The sequence below is a fragment of the Ictalurus punctatus genome, chromosome 28 (assembly GCF_001660625.3).
Source record: "Ictalurus punctatus breed USDA103 chromosome 28, Coco_2.0, whole genome shotgun sequence".
Taxonomy (NCBI): domain Eukaryota; kingdom Metazoa; phylum Chordata; class Actinopteri; order Siluriformes; family Ictaluridae; genus Ictalurus; species Ictalurus punctatus.
In genome coordinates, this window is record NC_030443.2 from 14162727 (window position 1) to 14180764 (window position 18038).

The window sequence follows — 18038 nt, forward strand, 5'->3', positions numbered from 1 at the left end:
ACTACATACTCGCGTTGTAAAACGACACCAGAATTCACTGATGGTGAAATGAAGCTTTGCGAAGCACCGACACTTTCCCTTCCACTGTATCGTGAAATACAACAGGACATATACACACACGGCAGCGGGCAACCATTAGACGGCATGACTTTAGCCGGATTAAGGTAATCAATAAACGCTGTTTACATGGTAGTTTCTTAATCAGAGTATTGTCTTTATTGGGTTAATATCGGATTATTGTTGTCCATGTAAACGTACTGAATGTGTTTAACGAGCTTGATTTGTGCACAGGAGCATTGTCATGATGAAACAGGTTTGGGGCCTTTTAGTTCCAGTGAAGGAAAGTCTTAATGCTACAGCATACAAAGACATTCTGGAAAATTGTGAGCTTTCAACTTTATGTCAACAGTTTGGGGAAGAACCACATATGGGTGTGATGGTCAGGTGTCCACAAACTTATGGCCATATGGTGTACTTTGGCTACGTTTTCATTCTTCATCTTAGTTCATAGGGAAAAATTACCACAGCTACACCAATTTCCCCCCTCATATTATAAAGTATCTATAATAAATTAAACTATTAGATTGTTTATTGCAAATACATGTCACAAAAGTGCATCTCAGTTTCTTTCAATACAAGAGTTCCAGAGCTTAACAAGTGGATTTCACATTGCATCAACTGCAGTGTTTCCGTAGTGAGGCTGAAAGTCAGTGCACTTGTGGTGTACAGAAACCCAGTTGATGCAGAAGGTGTGATCAGGTTGTAGGTGTGACTGTTTATGCACTTTTCTATGCACTTGTGTGCTTTACTTCAATTCAACTTCCTCCCTAAAATGTGCCGAATATAATAAATAGTTTTACATTATACATTTTGTTCCAGTAAAAACAAACAAACAAACAAACAAAAAAAAACGAAAATCAAAACAAAAATGTGAATAAATGATGGAAACATGGAAGCCAAAATAGTTCAAGTTCATCTTTCTCATATGTTTTGTCCTTTTTATAAAAGAGATTTTAATGATAGTAAAATTGACGTCTGTAATCAGTTATATCAGACATACAGATTTTAGATTATTAATCTCTATAGTGTAGAGCTGGGGGCAATGCATCAAAAATAGTTTTCATATCCGCTTAAGGTCATTTCAGGAAGTGAGAGCCAAAGAAATGCATCATGTAGCCTTTGTCTGAGTGAAGAAGTAACAGCTGCAAAATGAAATTTCAGTGGTTCATGTTCAGAGCTCTGTGGATTCTCCTCATTTTACCAACTTTCAGTGGTAAGTGTATGACATGATCTGTTTAATAAATAGGCTGGATTAAAAAAATCTAAATGAACATTATATTACATTATGTGATCTGTTAGCTAAAGTGTATTTTCGGCACTTCACGTAATATAAATATTAAAACATTAAATATGGTTGTGTAGTATAGTACTGTTTGAATAAAAGTTCATTGTTTTGTATTACTTAAGTTCAAATTTGAAATCATAACTCTTTACTCTTTAATTACAGGAGAAAGCCTGTGCAAAAGTGAACTTTTACTAAGCAGTAACATTTCTACTGAGCTCCAGTCTGATGTCCTGCTGCCGTGTAACTTTAATCCAACTCTCCTCGGATCAGATAAGACTGCAGATATAGCAGTAGTGTGGAGTCAGAGGAACACAACAATACACAATCTAGTGGAGATCACTCTACAGGGAAATGTGATGGTTTGGGATACTAAAGGTGGACGTATCAAGACGTTCGCTAAGCTCTCTGAATCAGGAAACTTCTCCATCCTCCTTCAGAAAGTTCAGCCGTATCATCTGGGTCTCTACCTCTGTGAGCTGTTTAACGGGACCGGCTGCAGAACTGCGTATCAGGAGCTTCACCTGCTTGTCAGCATCCAACAAAGTAAATTATAAGTGTACCCTACATACTACTACATCTATTTAAGGAATGGACATGAATATATTTTTACATTTACAATGTCAGTGTTGGATTAAATATCCTATAATTTATCATTTATATTCTAGGCCAAGAGAACTATCAGTTAATGTGGAGCACAGTTGGAGCACTCTCAGGAGGAATTGTGCTGCTTGCTGTATTCACAACCTGTTTGTTTCATGCAAAACGTAAGTCTGAGTTATTTCTACAAGCACATCTTCATGTTCTCTTAATCATCTGGGTCTCTTTTTTTTTTGCATGCATAGGAATGATGGTTTTCACTATAAAACAGAAGCACAAGCTTTCAGACTGAGTGTTTGAGTTACACAAACAAAGTGAATTGTTGAAACATAGCTTGTGGTTTTCACTGTAAAAGCAAAAACAATTCACACATCCTAGAGTCATTCTATAGTTTATTTGAAGGCATTTCCGCTTTGTAGGTGTTTACACATGTGAGAAAACGTGAGGTGCCCATATAGTATAAACCATGAGTTAATGCCCTCCAGGCTCTTCTGTTTTACTGAAGGTGAATGAAGTGTATGAATGTTATTACTGACATTACTGGTTACACAGATCCGCTTGTTTGTGATCTTATTCAAATGTATAGAATTTGTTACTTTCTGTGAAATTTCATAGATTTGATTGTACAACTTTGAAGAAGAGCATCTGTCCTATATATTGTTTACTAGAGTGTATACATTGTCCAAGTAAAAGTAATGTACTGCAGTGATAAATGCACTCCAGTGTACTGTGTGTGTCTCAGAGTCGTCCAGGTTCTGAACTGAAACTTGGACACTTGTTTTATTTTACACTTCCAGTTATGTTCTTTGAAATTACATTGCAGGCAGACAGAATATCACTGTTATCGAGGCTGACTATGGTAAGTTGATGCGTGTTTGATACATTATATATAAACACTTTATATTTATATATGGTATATTCTGTATCTGCAGTAGTTCTATTTAGCACACACAGTAATCACCTGTGTCTCTGCAGAAAACGTTGTGGGTGCAACAGCACACTCAGACAGAGGAAGTAAGCAGTCTGTGGTATTTGATAACCAAACTTTGATCTGTTATATAGCACTAAAGCCTCTAGTAGTGACTCAGATTTAAACCTTTAATAATAACTATCTAATAAACCATAATAATAAATGCTCTTTAGATCCAGAGCTTATCAGTTTCAAATGCTATGCTATAAGTGCATCATGTGTTGACTTTTCTAAATGCATTGTTCACATTTAATAGAGTTGGTTCATTTCATTTATTTTAAGGCATTTCTACTTTGTACATGTGTAACCATTTAGACTTGTACTGTCCACAATTCTGATGAATCTGTACCTGCGTTCCAGTACTGTTTTTGCCCTTGTCCACTCGCCCTTGCTATTTCCTTTTGGAGAAATTCATTACTCCATTAGGATCGTTACTGTATACGCTCATGTAAAGTCAGTGGTGGCTCAACCTTAGGGTTGGATATCAGGCATTCAGTACTTGTTAATCTTCATAAAGTTCTTCATAAATTCTGGTGAAATACTAATACTTTGTTAATTCTCTTGAAATACCTCTTTCAAGTGACCAACAATTTTGGACACTTAAAATTATTGTTATTTGACAGATATAAGCCAATGTTTAATTGATTCACTCAACTTTGTACAATCACGGGGCAGTATGGTCACTGCCCCATTTACGATATGGGGCGCACAGTGGCTTAGTGGTTAGCACGTTTGCCTCACACCTATGAGACAAAAATATTATACTTGCTCACTTATTTATTGAGGAAAATGATCCAATATTACATATCTGTGAGTGGCAAAAGTATGTGAACCTTTGCTTTCAGTATCTGGGCAGCAATAACTCCAACTAAACGTTTCTAGTAACTGTTGATCAGTCCTGCACATCGGCTTGGAGGAATTTTAGCCCGTTCCTCAGTACAGAACAGCTGCAACTCTGGGATTTTGGTGGGTTTCCTCACATGAACTGCTTGCTTCAGGTCCTTCCACAATTTCTATTGGATTAAGGTCAGGACTTTGACTTAGCCATTCCAAAACATTAACTTTATTCTTCTTTAACCATTCTTTCATATAATGACTTGTGTGTTTAAAGTTGTTGTCTTGTTTCATGACCCATTTTCTCATCAGATTCAGTTCATGGACAGATGTCTTGATATTTTCCTTTAGAATTCACTGATATTATTCAGAATTTCAAATGCTGTAAAACAGACCGAACCCATGATACTACCACCACCATGTTTCATAAATGGGATAGAGTTCTTATGCTGGAATGCAGTGTTTTCTCACAGATCTGTAATATTGGATCATTTTCCTCAGTAAATAAATGACCAGGTATAATATTTTTTGTCTCATTTGTTTAATTGGGTTCTCTGTGTCTAGAGGATTTGTATAAAAATCTGACTATGTTTTAGGTCATATTTGTGCAGATATATATAGAAAATTCTAAAGGGTTCACAAACTTTCAAGCCTATTACAGGGTTACTTTAAAAATTCTCTAGATAGTAAGCTGCATCATAAGTCAACTGTGAAAGCCTCTGGACTTAATTTTTGTCTGAAGGTATGTCTTTATTAATGTCGGCCTGCCTCACCAAACCCTATGGTCACGTGTTGCTGACGGGTAAAGTTCATTAGATGAACCATTGGAGGAACGATAGTCAACATGTCGGCGTAACTATAGTCATCAGGTGCAGAATTTCCACTCCCTGTTATACACTTTGTCACAAGTCACCACTCGGGTGAAGTGCACAGGGGCATGCTAAAAAACAGTAGTGGGATGCAAGGAATATCCGTTAAAAAAGTCTAACTTCTCTTGATGTATTTTTCTCTAAATAGGTGAATCAAGAGAGAATCCAATATATGACACTTCCTGTCAGCCAGAATCAAGTAACAATGCAAGAGAAAAGGAAGGTAAGTGTGTTTAAAATAATAATGTATTTAAGCATGCTACACTATTAAGACGTTAATCTAATGATAATTATCTCCAATTCATCTTTTTAAGGGCTTTCATCTGATACTCCAGTGTATGCCACTGTCAAGAAAGGAAAAATAGTTAATAGAACCTAAAGGAAACCATAAACACAGTGTGACATTTTATAGGAAAACAGTTTATGATGACATATGTACTAAAACTGAATATATAGTTTGATAATTTACCCCATGTCATTCTTATTATGCAGTCAGTAGCCAAGTTTCTGTCCACTTTTACGCTTTTCTGTTATCGGCAAACTGAAAGTGTGTTAAAAAAAATTTTTTTGTGAAATTTGCTGTCTTCTGCCTGTTTCCATCCAATCGGCCTTTTACTGATAAAATGGTGAGCATGATGCTGTCATCCTTTAAAATAAAACAAATTGTCTCAAAAGTTTTGGTGTATCGCAAAAGAAATCTGCCCTTGAGCCGTTTCCATACATAATTTTGTGTATATCGCAAATTGTGTACCTTTTGTGTCCCACATGTCTTCAGATCTTTGTAAAATGGAGTGAGCATTCAGAAAATGAAATGAAACTGGGCAGCTTCCTGTTATTTTAATTTCACAAATAATTGCAATTGTATGAAAAATCAGAAGACAACGTTAGAATGGAGTAGTTGCTTGTCTGATAGGGCTCCAGGTAATTGTTCTTATGCGACTAAGCCCATGGGTCTGAGAGGTACTGGTGGAGAGACACTTCACAGAAAGTCTCTGGCTGCAAAGTTTAGAATGTCACGGCCCACGTTTGAGATGCTGTGCCAATGAATTGGTCCTGATGTTGGGCCCATCGCAGGTTGCCACCGACCACCGGTTCTGACCTGAAAGCGGATTGCCATCGTTCTGTTCAAGCTGGCAACCGGCACTGAGTACAGAGTAGTGGGGGAAACTTTCAGGGATAATAAAACGACAATCCATCAATGTGTATATGCTGTGTGCACAACTAGGAAAGAAAAATTAACACGCATTATATCAAGCTAACGAATGTAGGGGAGGCCAATGAAATGCATACCATAACCTTGCTTCTTATCACATCTTGGATTGGATGGATTCATTCTGTCGTGACACTGTATTTTTTACATGAATGCCATTTTTCTGATAAAAACTGAAGAATCGGCATAGAATTTAAACTACAGTTAAACAAAAAAAATATATTGTGTCAACACGTGAAATTTTATGGATAATTTGCGTTTTCATCAGCTGTAAACATTTCAATGCGCTAAACCACAGACATCTTGCTCTTTGATGAACTGTTTGTTTGTGTGATCTTTGTTAGTTGACCACTCCTAGAAGGGTAACAATGGTCTTAAATTTCCTCCATTTGTACACAATCTGTCTGACTGTGGATTGGTGAAGTCCAAACCCTTTAGAGATGGTTTTGTAACATTTTCCAGCCAGATGAGCTCAACAACTCTTTTTCTGAGGTCCTCAGAAACATCCCTTGTCCGTTCCATGATACACTTCCACAAACACCTGTTGTGAAGATCAGACTTTCATAGATTCCTGTTCTTTAAATAAAACAGGATGCTCACTCACACCTGATTGTCATCCCATTGATTGAAAACACCCGACTCTAATTCCACCTTCAAATTGACTGCTAATCCTAGAGGTTCACATATTTTTGCCACTCACAGATCTGTAATATTGGATCATTTTCCTCAGTAAATAAATGACCAGGTATAATATTTTTTGTCTCATTTGTTTAATTGGGTTCTCTATGTCTAGAGGATTTGTATAAAAATCTGACGATGTTTTAGGTCATATTTGTGCAGATATATAGAAAATTCTAAAAGGTTCACAAACTTTCAAGCCTATTACAGGGTTACTTTAAAAATTCTCTAGATATTAAGGTGCATCATAAGTCAACTGTGAAAGCCTCTGGACTTAATTTTTGTCTGAAGGTATGTCTTTATTAATGTCGGCCTGCCTCACCAAACCCTATGGTCACGTGTTGCTGACGGGTAAAGTTCATTAGATGAACCATTGGAGGAACGATAGTCAACATGTCGGCGTAACTATAGTCATCAGGTGCAGAATTTCCACTCCCTGTTATACACTTTGTCACAAGTCACCACTCGGGTGAAGTCCACAGGGGCATGCTAAAAAACAGTAGTGGGATGCAAGGAATATCCGTTAAAAAAGTCTAACTTCTCTTGATGTATTTTTCTCTAAATAGGTGAATCAAGAGAGAATCCAATATATGACACTTCCTGTCAGCCAGAATCAAGTAACAATGCAAGAGAAAAGGAAGGTAAGTGTGTTTAAAATAATAATGTATTTAAGCATGCTACACTATTAAGACGTTAATCTAATGATAATTTTCTCCAATTCATCTTTTTAAGGGCTTTCATCTGATACTCCAGTGTATGCCACTGTCAAGAAAGGAAAAATAGTTAATAGAACCTAAAGGAAGCCATAAACACAGTGTGACATTTTATAGGAAAACAGTTTATGATGACATATGTACTAAAACTGAATATATAGTTTGATAATTTACCCCATGTCATTCTTATTATGCAGTCAGTAGCCAAGTTTCTGTCCACTTTTACGCTTTTCTGTTATCGGCAAACTGAAAGTGTGTTAAAAAAATGTTTTTTGTGAAATTTGCTGTCTTCTGCCTGTTTCCATCCAATCGGCCTTTTACTGATAAAATGGTGAGCATGATGCTGTCATCCTTTAAAAAAAACAAATTGTCTCAAAAGTTTTGGTGTATCGCAAAAGAAATCTGCCCTTGAGCCGTTTCCATACATAATTTTGTGTATATCGCAAATTGTGTACCTTTTGTGTCCCACATGTCTTCAGATCTTTGTAAAATGGAGTGAGCATTCGGAAAATGAAATGAAACTGGGCAGCTTCCTGTTATTTTAATTTCACAAATAATTGCAATTGTATGAAATATCAGAAGACAACGTTAGAATGGAGTAGTTGCTTGTCTGATAGGGCTCCAGGTAATTGTTCTTATGCGACTAAGCCCATGGGTCTGAGAGGTACTGGTGGAGAGACACTTCACAGAAAGTCTCTGGCTGCAAAGTTTAGAATGTCACGAGGCCAATGAAATGCATACCATAACCTTGCTTCTTATCACATCTTGGGTTGGATGGATTCATTCTGTCATGACACTGTATTTTTTACATGAACGCCATTTTTCTCGATAAAAACTGAAGAATCGACATAGAATTTAAACTAAATTTAAACTAAAAAACAATATTAGGTCGACACTTGTGAAATTTTATGGATAATTTGCGTTTCCATCAGCTGTAAACATTTCAATGCACTAAACCACAGACATTCACACATAAAATCAGAAAGAAATCCTTTGATGGAAATGTAACTACTGAGACATTGTGATATAATGCACTCCTTAATCTTAATAGTTTCATTGTCGAGCTATTGATCGATATTAGATTTTAGCCCTCCATCTGTTATCATGACGAGCCGTCACTGGTGATGCAGCTTTGTGCTTTTGCCCCTACGCCAGGGAACTACTGCTACTTTGTTGTTTTGTAAACTTTGAAAGTTTTGTACTTTGTTCTGCTATTTTGTTGTTTTGTTGTGAAACATGGTACTGACCTTAGACTTTACAACTATGTACTTGTTTAATATCTCACATTGCCTAGTTTGATGCTTTTAATCATTTCGTAGAACCCCATATACAAATAATAGTGTAGTTTTCCTTTTCATTAGAATTTTATTGTTTTGGGCTTACACACTGTCTTTCCCCTACTTTAAAAGAGGGTTCAATAAAGTGGTGCTGTTGTTTATATTTCATTTTACAACCTGGCCCTCTTATTCACCAGATCTGCTCTTTTGGATTGGACATGCCAATTTTAATAAATCTCTTGAACACTTGGCGTTTTTAAATGAATGTATTGAGATAATGAAACAATGACTTACTCGTAATAGCTGGGGGGAAAAAAACACTCATTGGCGCCACCTTTTGGTGCAATCATGTACCTTACGGAAAGGGACACTGACCGAATCTGAGTCTTTCTGGTGAACGGAGAAAACTAGTTAATTGAGTAAAACTTTTTATTAGCTTGCGCACTTTGGAAGGAGAAAGCATCTTCTTTTCCTTTGGATTCCCAGTTGCTTCACCTTTGACCTAATTCAGAGGTCCTTAACCTTTTGTAACTAAAGCCCCCCCAAGTCTTCCCTATCATGTGGCACGCCCACCCCCAGATTGGAAAGGACCAGGTATAATGATAATCTATTCTATATAAAATCTATCTATATATAACCTAATCTATAATCTGTTTTTGATATATATATATATATATATATATATATATATATATATATATATATATATATATATATATGATAGATAGATAGATTTTTTATTTTATTTTGTGTTTTCGTACTTTTTTTCTTTTTTTTAATTACTTTTCATAACTTTAATGATTTTTAAAAAATAACTTTTATAAAACTATATAACAGACAGACATGGAACAGGAATGATCAAAAATGTTCTGAACACTATAGCTACTTTGAACAACAGAACTAGGCTGTAATAACACGAACTATTTTACATGTAAAACATGTTACATTCCATTCGTCTTGCGTTCTAAAAACATTCTCATACGAATTATGTAATTTGGGACGAAGGGCACGTCTCTTTATCCATGACATTGTTAAATCTCCGGCTCTCAGACACTCACTGAATAGAGCAGACTCAGAGAGAGGTGTGAGTGCAGCAGGAAAGCCAGACCTCGCGCTTGCAGAACAGTACTGGCCACATTTGGAAAGTTGTGAAAGTTTGTCCAAAAAGTCACTAGATTTGTCGTTAGGCGCCTTTTTTGGGGGGGTTGGCAAAAAAAAAGTCTCTAAAGGGGTCTGAAAAGTGGCTAAGGTGGCAACATTGGTCTGCACTGCACTGACAGCTAGATAAAAGGCATGCTAAGCTCTGCCTCTCCCCAGCAAAAAGAAAATACAGAGGCAGAGGGAACGCGGTGTTTTTCATTCATGCACATTTTGTTTGAAAAGCAATAAAATAAACCGAGCACCCAAAGGATGCACTGTCTGTTTTTTTCTTGAAAACAATTTGCACCCCCCTTCCGATCTCTACCCCCCTGGTTGAGAAACACTGCTCCAGACAACTGTGTGCTGACAAACTTTGTGACAGCAGTTTGGGGAAGAACCACATATGGGTGTGATGGTCAGGTGTCCACAAACTTTTGGCCATATGGTGTACTTTGGCTATGCTTTCATTCTTTAGTTTACATTATAGGGAAAAATTGTCCTCACCTACACCAGTTATCTATCCCTCAGGTTATAAAGTGCCTATAATAAATGAAACCATTAATTCTTTTAATTTTGCATTTATTGCAATTAGGTGTCACAAAAGTGCATCTCACTTTCATTCAACGCAAGAGTTCCAGCGCTTAACAAGTGTCTGGATTTCTCTAGAAAAAACTTGGATTCAATTCTAATTTATGTCACACTCTTAAGTTTTTCCTTTGACTCACCCTCATAGACTAATGAGAGACAAATAATGCAAGATAATAATGCATACATTAAAAAAAAACCAACAACAATAAACATTGCATCAACTGTAGTGTTTCTGTAGTGAGGCTGAAAGTCAACGTGCTTGTGGTGTACAGAAAAGCAGTGTCAGGTAATGGAGGCTGAGATGGAAGTAAGTGCAGGTATGGCAGTTTAATAAAACAATATGAAGTACAAAGGATCAGGCAGAAAACAAAGTCCAAGACAGGCTAGGGTCAAACGATCAGTGGAACAGGAAAACTAGGCAGAACAGAGAATCGAGGTCAACAGGGTAAACAAAGTCCATAACCAGAAAAGCAACCACGCGATAAGGCTTAGAATTACGACAGAGACTGAGCAACTGAGAGTAATACTTCGCAAAGTCATAGTGTTCGAAAAGTCTTATATATAGCGTGGTTGTGAGTGCTGTGAATTGGATTCAGGTGTGCGTGATTATAATGAGTGTGAGTGTTCTGTGTGTGTGTGTGTGTGTGAGTGTTCTGGGAATTGCAGCCATGCTGGCCATGTTTGTAGGCCGCAGTGCAGTATGTGAAATGTGGTCACTGGTTTGCTGTGATATGACACTCAGTTGATGCAGAAGGTGTGTTAAGGTTGTAGGTGTGACTGTTTATGCACTTTTCTTTGAGCTTGTGTGCTTTTCTTCAATTCAACTTCCTCCTTAAAATGTGCAGAATATAATAAATAGTTTTACATTATACATTTTGTTCCAGAAAAAAAAAACAGCAAAGCAAAACAAAAATGGCTTGTGTTACTTAATATGTGAATAAATGATGGCAACATGGAAACAGTTCATCTTTCTCACATTTTTGTCCTCTTTATAAAAGAGATTTTAATGATAGTAAAACTGAAGTCTGTAATCAGTTATATCAGACATACGGATTTTAGATTATTAATCTCTATAGTGTAGAGCTGGGGGCAATGCATCAAAAATAGTTGTCATATCCGCTTAAGGTCATTTCAGGAAGTGAGAGCCAAAGAAACGCATCATGTAGCCTTTGTCTGAGTGTAGAAGTAACAGCTGCAAAATGAAATTTCAGTGGTTCATGTTCAGAGCTCTGTGGATTCTCCTCAATTTACCAACTTTCAGTGGTAAGTGTATGACATGATCTGTTTAATCAATAGGCTGGATTAAAAAAATCTAAATGAACATTATATTACATTATGTGATCTGTTAGCTAAAGTGTATTTTCGGCACTTCACGTAATATAAATATTAAAACATTAAATATGGTTGTGTAGTATAGTACTGTTTGAATAAATGTTCATTGTTTTGTATTACTTAAGTTCAAATTTGAAATCATAACACTTTACTCTTTAATTACAGGAGAAAGCCTGTGCAAAAGTGAACTTTTACTAAGCAGTAACATTTCTACTGAGCTCCAGTCTGATGTCCTGCTGCCGTGTAACTTTAATCCAACTCTCCTCGGATCAGATAAGACTGCAGATATATCAGTAGTGTGGAGTCAGATGAACACAACAATACACAATCTAGTGGAGATCACTCTACAGGGAGAAGTGATGTATTGGGATACTAAAGGTGGACGTATCAAGACGTTCGCTAAGATCCCTGAATCAGGAAACTTCTCCATCCTCCTTCAGAAAGTGCAGCCGTATCATCTGGGTCTCTACCGCTTTGAGCTGTTTAACGGGACCGGCTGCAGAACTGCGTATCAGGAGCTTCACCTGCTTGTCAGCATCCAACAAAGTACATTATAAGTGTACCCTACATACTACTACATCTATTTAAGGAATGGACATGAATATATTTTTACATTTACAATGTCAGTGTTGGATTAAATATCCTATAATTTATCATTTATATTCTAGGCCAAGTGAACTATCAGTTAATGTGGAGCACAGTTGGAGCACTCTCAGGAGGAATTGTGCTGCTTGCTGTATTCACAACCTGTTTGTTACATGCAAAACGTAAGTCTGAGTTATTTCTACAGGCACATCTTCATGTTCTCTTAATCATCTGTGTCTCTTTTCTTTGCATGCATAGGAATGATGGTTTTCACTATAAAACAGAAGCACAAGCTTTCAGACTGAGTGTTTGAGTTACACAAACAAAGTGAATTGTTGAAACTTAGCTTGTGGTTTTCACTGTAAAAGCAAAAACAATTCACACATCCTAGAGTCATTCTATAGTTTATTTGAAGGCATTTCCGCTTTGTAGGTGTTTACACATGTGAGAAAATGTGAGGTGCCCATATAGTATAAACCATGAGTTAATGCCCTCCAGGCTCTTCTGTTTTACTGAAGGTGAATGAAGTGTATGAATGTTATTACTGACATTACTGGTTACACAGATCCGCTCAAATGTGTAGAATTTGTTACTTTCTGTGAAATTTAATAGATTTTACTGTACAACTTTGAAGAAGACCGTCTGTCCTATAAATTGTTTACTAGAGTGTATACATTACATAAAAGTAATGTACTGCAGTAATAAATGCACTCCAGTGTACTGTGTGTGTCTCAGAGTAGTCTGAAAACTGAAACTTGGACACTTATTTTATTTTACACTTCCAGTTATGTTCTTTGAAATTACATTGCAGGCAGACAGAATATCACTGTTATCGAGGCTGACTATGGTAAGTTGATGCGTGTTTGATACATTATATATAAACACTTTATATTTATAAATTCATAAATTCTGGTGAAATACTAATACTTTGTTAATTCTCTTGAAATACCTCTTTCAAGTGACCAACAATTTTGGACACTTAAAATGTCTGTTATTTGACAGATATAAGCCAATGTTTAATTGATTCACTCAACTTTCTTCAATCATGGGGCAGTATGGTCACTGCCCCATTTACTCTCCATTGAATTATTATTGTACCCAGTGGTCAAAGATGGGAACTGCAACAAGCGCTAATAGAGGCCCATTGTGGCAGAAATTATGCTGCTCCATGCTCAGTGGAAGAAGAGCAGTGGACAGGACAGTTAGTGACATGATTGTTAGGGTAGAGGTTTTAATGCCAAATCGGCTAGCCGCCAAGATCTTGTTTAATAGCAGATAATCTCAATTAAATCGAATACATTTTCACAAAGACAAAGTATAAATGCATACAGTTATACACAGAACAATTTCTATTGTATGATATACCACAAGGTCTAGGGCAATGTTAGCTCAGTGGTTAAGACATTGGGCTATTGATTGGAAGGTCATGAGTTCAAACCCCGGCGCTGACACTGTTGGGCCATTGATCAATGTCTTTAATCCTCAACTGCTCAGATGTATGGATGAAATAAAATGTAAGTCGCTCTGGATAAGGGCATCTGTTTCAGGCCTTTTGTGTGGTTTTTAAGATGTAGTCATAGTCACAAGATATGGGGCGCACAGTGGCTTAGTGGTTAGCACGTTTGCCTCACACCTATGAGACAAAAATATTATACTTGGTCATTTATTTATTGAGGAAAATGATCCAATATTACATATCTGTAAGTGGCAAAAGTATGTGAACTTTTGCTTTCAGTATCTGGGCAGCAGTAACTCCAACTAAATGTTTCGTTAACTGTTGATCAGTCCTGCACATCGGCTTGGAGGAATTTTAGCCCGTTCCTCAGTACAGAACAGCTGCAACTCTGGGATGTTGGTGGGTTTCCTCACATGAACTGCTTGCTTCAGGTCCTTCCACAATTTCTATTGGATTAAGGTCAGGACTTTGACTTGACCATTCCAAAACATTAACTTTATTCTTCTTTAACCATTCTTCCATAGAATGACTTGTGCGTTTAGAGTTGTTGTCTTGTATCATGACCCACTTTCTCTTCAGATTCAGTTCATGGACAGATGTCCTGACATTTTCCTTTAGAATTCACTGGTGTTAGTCAGAATTCATTGTTCCATCAATGATGGCAAGCTGTCTTGGCCCAGATGCAGCAAAACAGGCCCAAACCATGATACTACCACCACCATGTTTCACCGATGGGATAAGGTTCTTATGCTGGAATGCAGTGTTTTCCTTTCTCCAAACACAACGCTTCTCATTTAAAACAAAAAGCTGTATTTTGGTCTCATCCATCCAGAAAACATTTTTCCAATAGCCTTCTGGTTTGTCCACATGATCCTTAGCAAAATGCAGATGGCTAGCATGTTCTTTATGGAGAGTAGTGGCATTCTCCTTACAACCCTGCCATGCACACCACTGTTGTTCAGTTTTCTCCTGATGGTGGACTCGTGAACATTAACATTAGCCAATGTAAGAGAGGCCTGTCATTGCTTAGAAGTTACCCTGGGATCCTTTGTGACCTCACAGACTATTCCACATCTTGCTCTTTGATGAACTGTTTGTTTGTGTGATCTTTGTTAGTTGACCACTCCTAGAAGGGTAACAATGGTCTTAAATTTCCTCCATTTGTACACAATCTGTCTGACTGTGGATTGGTGAAGTCCAAACCCTTTAGAGATGGTTTTGTAACATTTTCCAGCCAGATGAGCTCAACAACTCTTTTTCTGAGGTCCTCAGAAACATCCTTTGTCTGTGCCATGATACACTTCCACAAACACCTGTTGTGAAGATCAGACTTTCATAGATTCCTGTTCTTTAAATAAAACAGGATGCTCACTCACACCTGATTGTCATCTCATTGATTGAAAACACCCGACTCTAATTCCACCTTCAAATTGACTGCTAATCCTAGAGGTTCACATACTTTTGCCACTCACAGATATGTGATATTGGATCGTTTTCCTCAGTAAATAAATGACCAGGTATAATATTTTTTGTCTCATTTATTTAATTGGGTTCTCTGTGTCTTCAGGATTTGTATAAAAATCTGACGATGTTTTAGGTCATATTTGTGCAGATATATAGAAAATTCTAAAGTGTTCACAAACTTTCAAGCCTATTACAGGGTTACTTTAAAAATTCTCTAGATAGTAAGCTGCATCATAAGTCAACTGTGAAAGCCTCTGGACTTAATTTTTGTCTGAAGGTATGTCTTTATTAATGTCGGCCTGCCTCACCAAACCCTATGGTCACGTGTTGCTGACGGGTAAAGTTCATTAGATGAACCATTGGAGGAACGATAGTCAACATGTCGGCGTAACTATAGTCATCAGGTGCAGAATTTCCACTCCCTGTTATACACTTTGTCACAAGTCACCACTCGGGTGAAGTGCACAGGGGCATGCTAAAAAACAGTAGTGGGATGCAAGGAATATCCGTTAAAAAAGTCTAACTTCTCTTGATGTATTTTTCTTTAAATAGGTGAATCAAGAGAGAATCCAATATTTGACACTTCCTGTCACCCAGAATCAAGTAACAATGCAAGAGAAAAGGAAGGTAAGTGTGTTTAAAATAATAATGTATTTAAGCATGCTACACTATTAAGACATTGATCTAATGATAATTATCTCCAATTCATCTTTTTAAGGGCTTTCATCTGATACTCCAGTGTATGCCACTGTCAAGAAAGGAAAAATAGTTAATAGAACCTAAAGGAAGCCATAAACACAGTGTGACATTTTATAGGAAAACAGTTTATGATGACATATGTACTAAAACTGAATATATAGTTTGATAATTTACCCCATGTCATTCTTATTATGCAGTCAGTAGCCAAGTTTCTGTCCACTTTGACGCTTTTCTGTTATCGGCAAACTGAAATGTGTTAAAAAAAATTTTTTGTGAAATTTGCTGTCTTCTGCCTGTTTCCATCCAATCGGCCTTTTACTGATAAAATGGTGAGCATGATGCTGTCATCCTTTAAAATAAAACAAATTGTCTCAAAAGTTTTGGTGTATCGCAAAAGAAATCTGCCCTTGAGCCGTTTCCATACATAATTTTGTGTATATCGCAAATTGTGTACCTTTTGTGTCCCACATGTCTTCAGATTTGTAAAATGGAGTGAGCATTCAGAAAATGAAATGAAACTGGGCAGCTTCCTGTTATTTTAATTTCACAAATAATTGCAATTGTATGAAATATCAGAAGACAACGTTAGAATGGAGTAGTTGCTTGTCTGATAGGGCTCCAGGTAATTGTTCTTATGCGACTAAGCCCATGGGTCTGAGAGGTAGTGGTGGAGAGACACTTCACAGAAAGTCTCTGGCTGCAAAGTTTAGAATGTCACGAGGCCAATGAAATGCATACCATAACCTTGCTTCTTATCACATCTTGGGTTGGATGGATTCATTCTGTCGTGACACTGTATTTTTTTTTTACATGAATGCCATTTTTCTCGATAAAAACTGAAGAATCGACATAGAATTTAAACTAAATTTAAACTAAAAAACAATATTAGGTCGACACTTGTGAAATTTCATATATAATTTGCGTTTCCATCAGCTGTAAACATTTCAATGCGCTAAACCACAGACATTCACACATAAAATCTGAAAGACATCCTTTGATGGAAATGTAACTACTGAGACATTGTGATATAATGCACTCCTTAATCTTAATAGTTTCATTGTCGAGTTATTGATCGATATTAGATTTTAGCCCTCCATCTGTTATCATGACGAGCCGTCACTGGTGATGCAGCTTTGTGCTTTTGCCCCTACTCCAGGGAACTACTGCTACTTGATCATTTTGTTGTTTTGGTGTGAAACATGGTGCTGACCTTAGACTTTACAACTACGTACTTGTTTAATATCTCACATTGCCTAGGTTGATGCTTTTAATCATTTCGTAGAACCCCATATACAAATAATAGTGTAGTTTTCCTTTTCATTTGAATTTTATTGTTTTGGGCTTACACACTGTCTTTCCCCTACTTTAAAAGAGGGTTCAATAAAGTGGTGCTGTTGTTATATTTCATTTTACAACCTGGCCCTCTTATTCACCAGATCTGTTCTTTTGGATTGGACATGACAATTTTAATAAATCTCTTGAACTCTTGGCGTTTTTAAATGAATGTATTGAGGGAATGAAACAATGACTTACTCGTAATAGCTGGGGGGGAAAACACTCATTGGCGCCACCTTTTGGTGCAATCATGTACCTTACGGAAAGGGACACTGACCGAATCTGAGTCTTTCTGGTGAACGGAGAAAACTAGTTAATTGAGTAAAACTTTCTGTTAGCTTGCGCACTTTGGAAGGAGAAAGCATCTTCTTTTCCTTTGGATTCCCAGTTGCTTCACCTTTTACCTAATTCAGAGCTTCTTAACCTTTTGTAACTAAAGCCCCCCCAAGTCTTCCCTATCATGTGGCACGCCCACCCCCATATTGGAAGAGACCAGGTATAATGATAATCTATTCTATATAAAATCTATCTATATATAACCTAATCTATAATCTGTTTTTGATATATATATATATATATATATATATATATATATATATATATATATATATATATAGATAGATAGATAGATAGATAGATAGATTTTTTTTATTTTGTGTTTTCGTACTTTTTAAAAAAAAATTACTTTTCATAACTTTAATGATTTTTAAAAAATAACTTTTATAAAACTACATAACAGACAGATATGGAACAGGAATGATCAAAAATGTTCTGAACACTATAGCTACTTTGAACAACAGAACTAGGCTGTAATAACATGAACTATTTTACATGTAAAACATGTTACATTCCATTCATCTTGCGTTCTAAAAACATTCTCATACGAATTATGTAATTTGGGACGAAGGGCACGTCTCATTATCCATGACATTGTTAAATCTCCGGC

The 18038-nt window shown here is 36.7% G+C and overlaps 1 protein-coding gene across 2 annotated transcripts; it reads left to right on the plus strand.

Moving 5' to 3' along the window:
• Positions 1–1030: 1030 nt before the first annotated feature.
• LOC108260329 (uncharacterized) lies at positions 1031–9078 on the plus strand. Of its 2 annotated transcripts, XM_017460542.3 has the most exons (8): positions 1037–1273; positions 1508–1888; positions 2011–2109; positions 2766–2801; positions 2918–2956; positions 4764–4838; positions 7070–7144; positions 7236–9078. In XM_017460542.3, exons 1-8 carry the CDS (start codon positions 1210–1212, stop codon positions 7298–7300), a joined length of 834 nt encoding a protein of 277 aa, XP_017316031.1. In that variant the 5' UTR covers positions 1037–1209; the 3' UTR covers positions 7301–9078. The 2 variants fall into 2 exon arrangements, with proteins under 2 accessions (XP_047007812.1, XP_017316031.1); XM_047151856.2 differs by lacking the exons at positions 7070–7144; positions 7236–9078 and adding an exon at positions 4930–6608 and having other exon boundaries at positions 1031–1273.
• The last annotated feature ends 8960 nt before the right edge of the window (positions 9079–18038 follow it).

What these genes read in the sequence shown, in the direction of transcription:
- LOC108260329 (XM_017460542.3), top strand. Translation starts at nt 1,210, where the DNA reads ATGAAATTTCAGTGGTTCATGTTCAGAGCTCTGTGGATTCTCCTCATT. An exon ending in CATTTTACCAACTTTCAGTG is followed by an intron (nt 1,274 to 1,507) that starts GTAAGTGTATGA and finishes CTTTAATTACAG; the next exon opens with GAGAAAGCCTGTGCAAAAGT. An exon ending in CAATGCAAGAGAAAAGGAAG is followed by an intron (nt 7,145 to 7,235) that starts GTAAGTGTGTTT and finishes CATCTTTTTAAG; the next exon opens with GGCTTTCATCTGATACTCCA.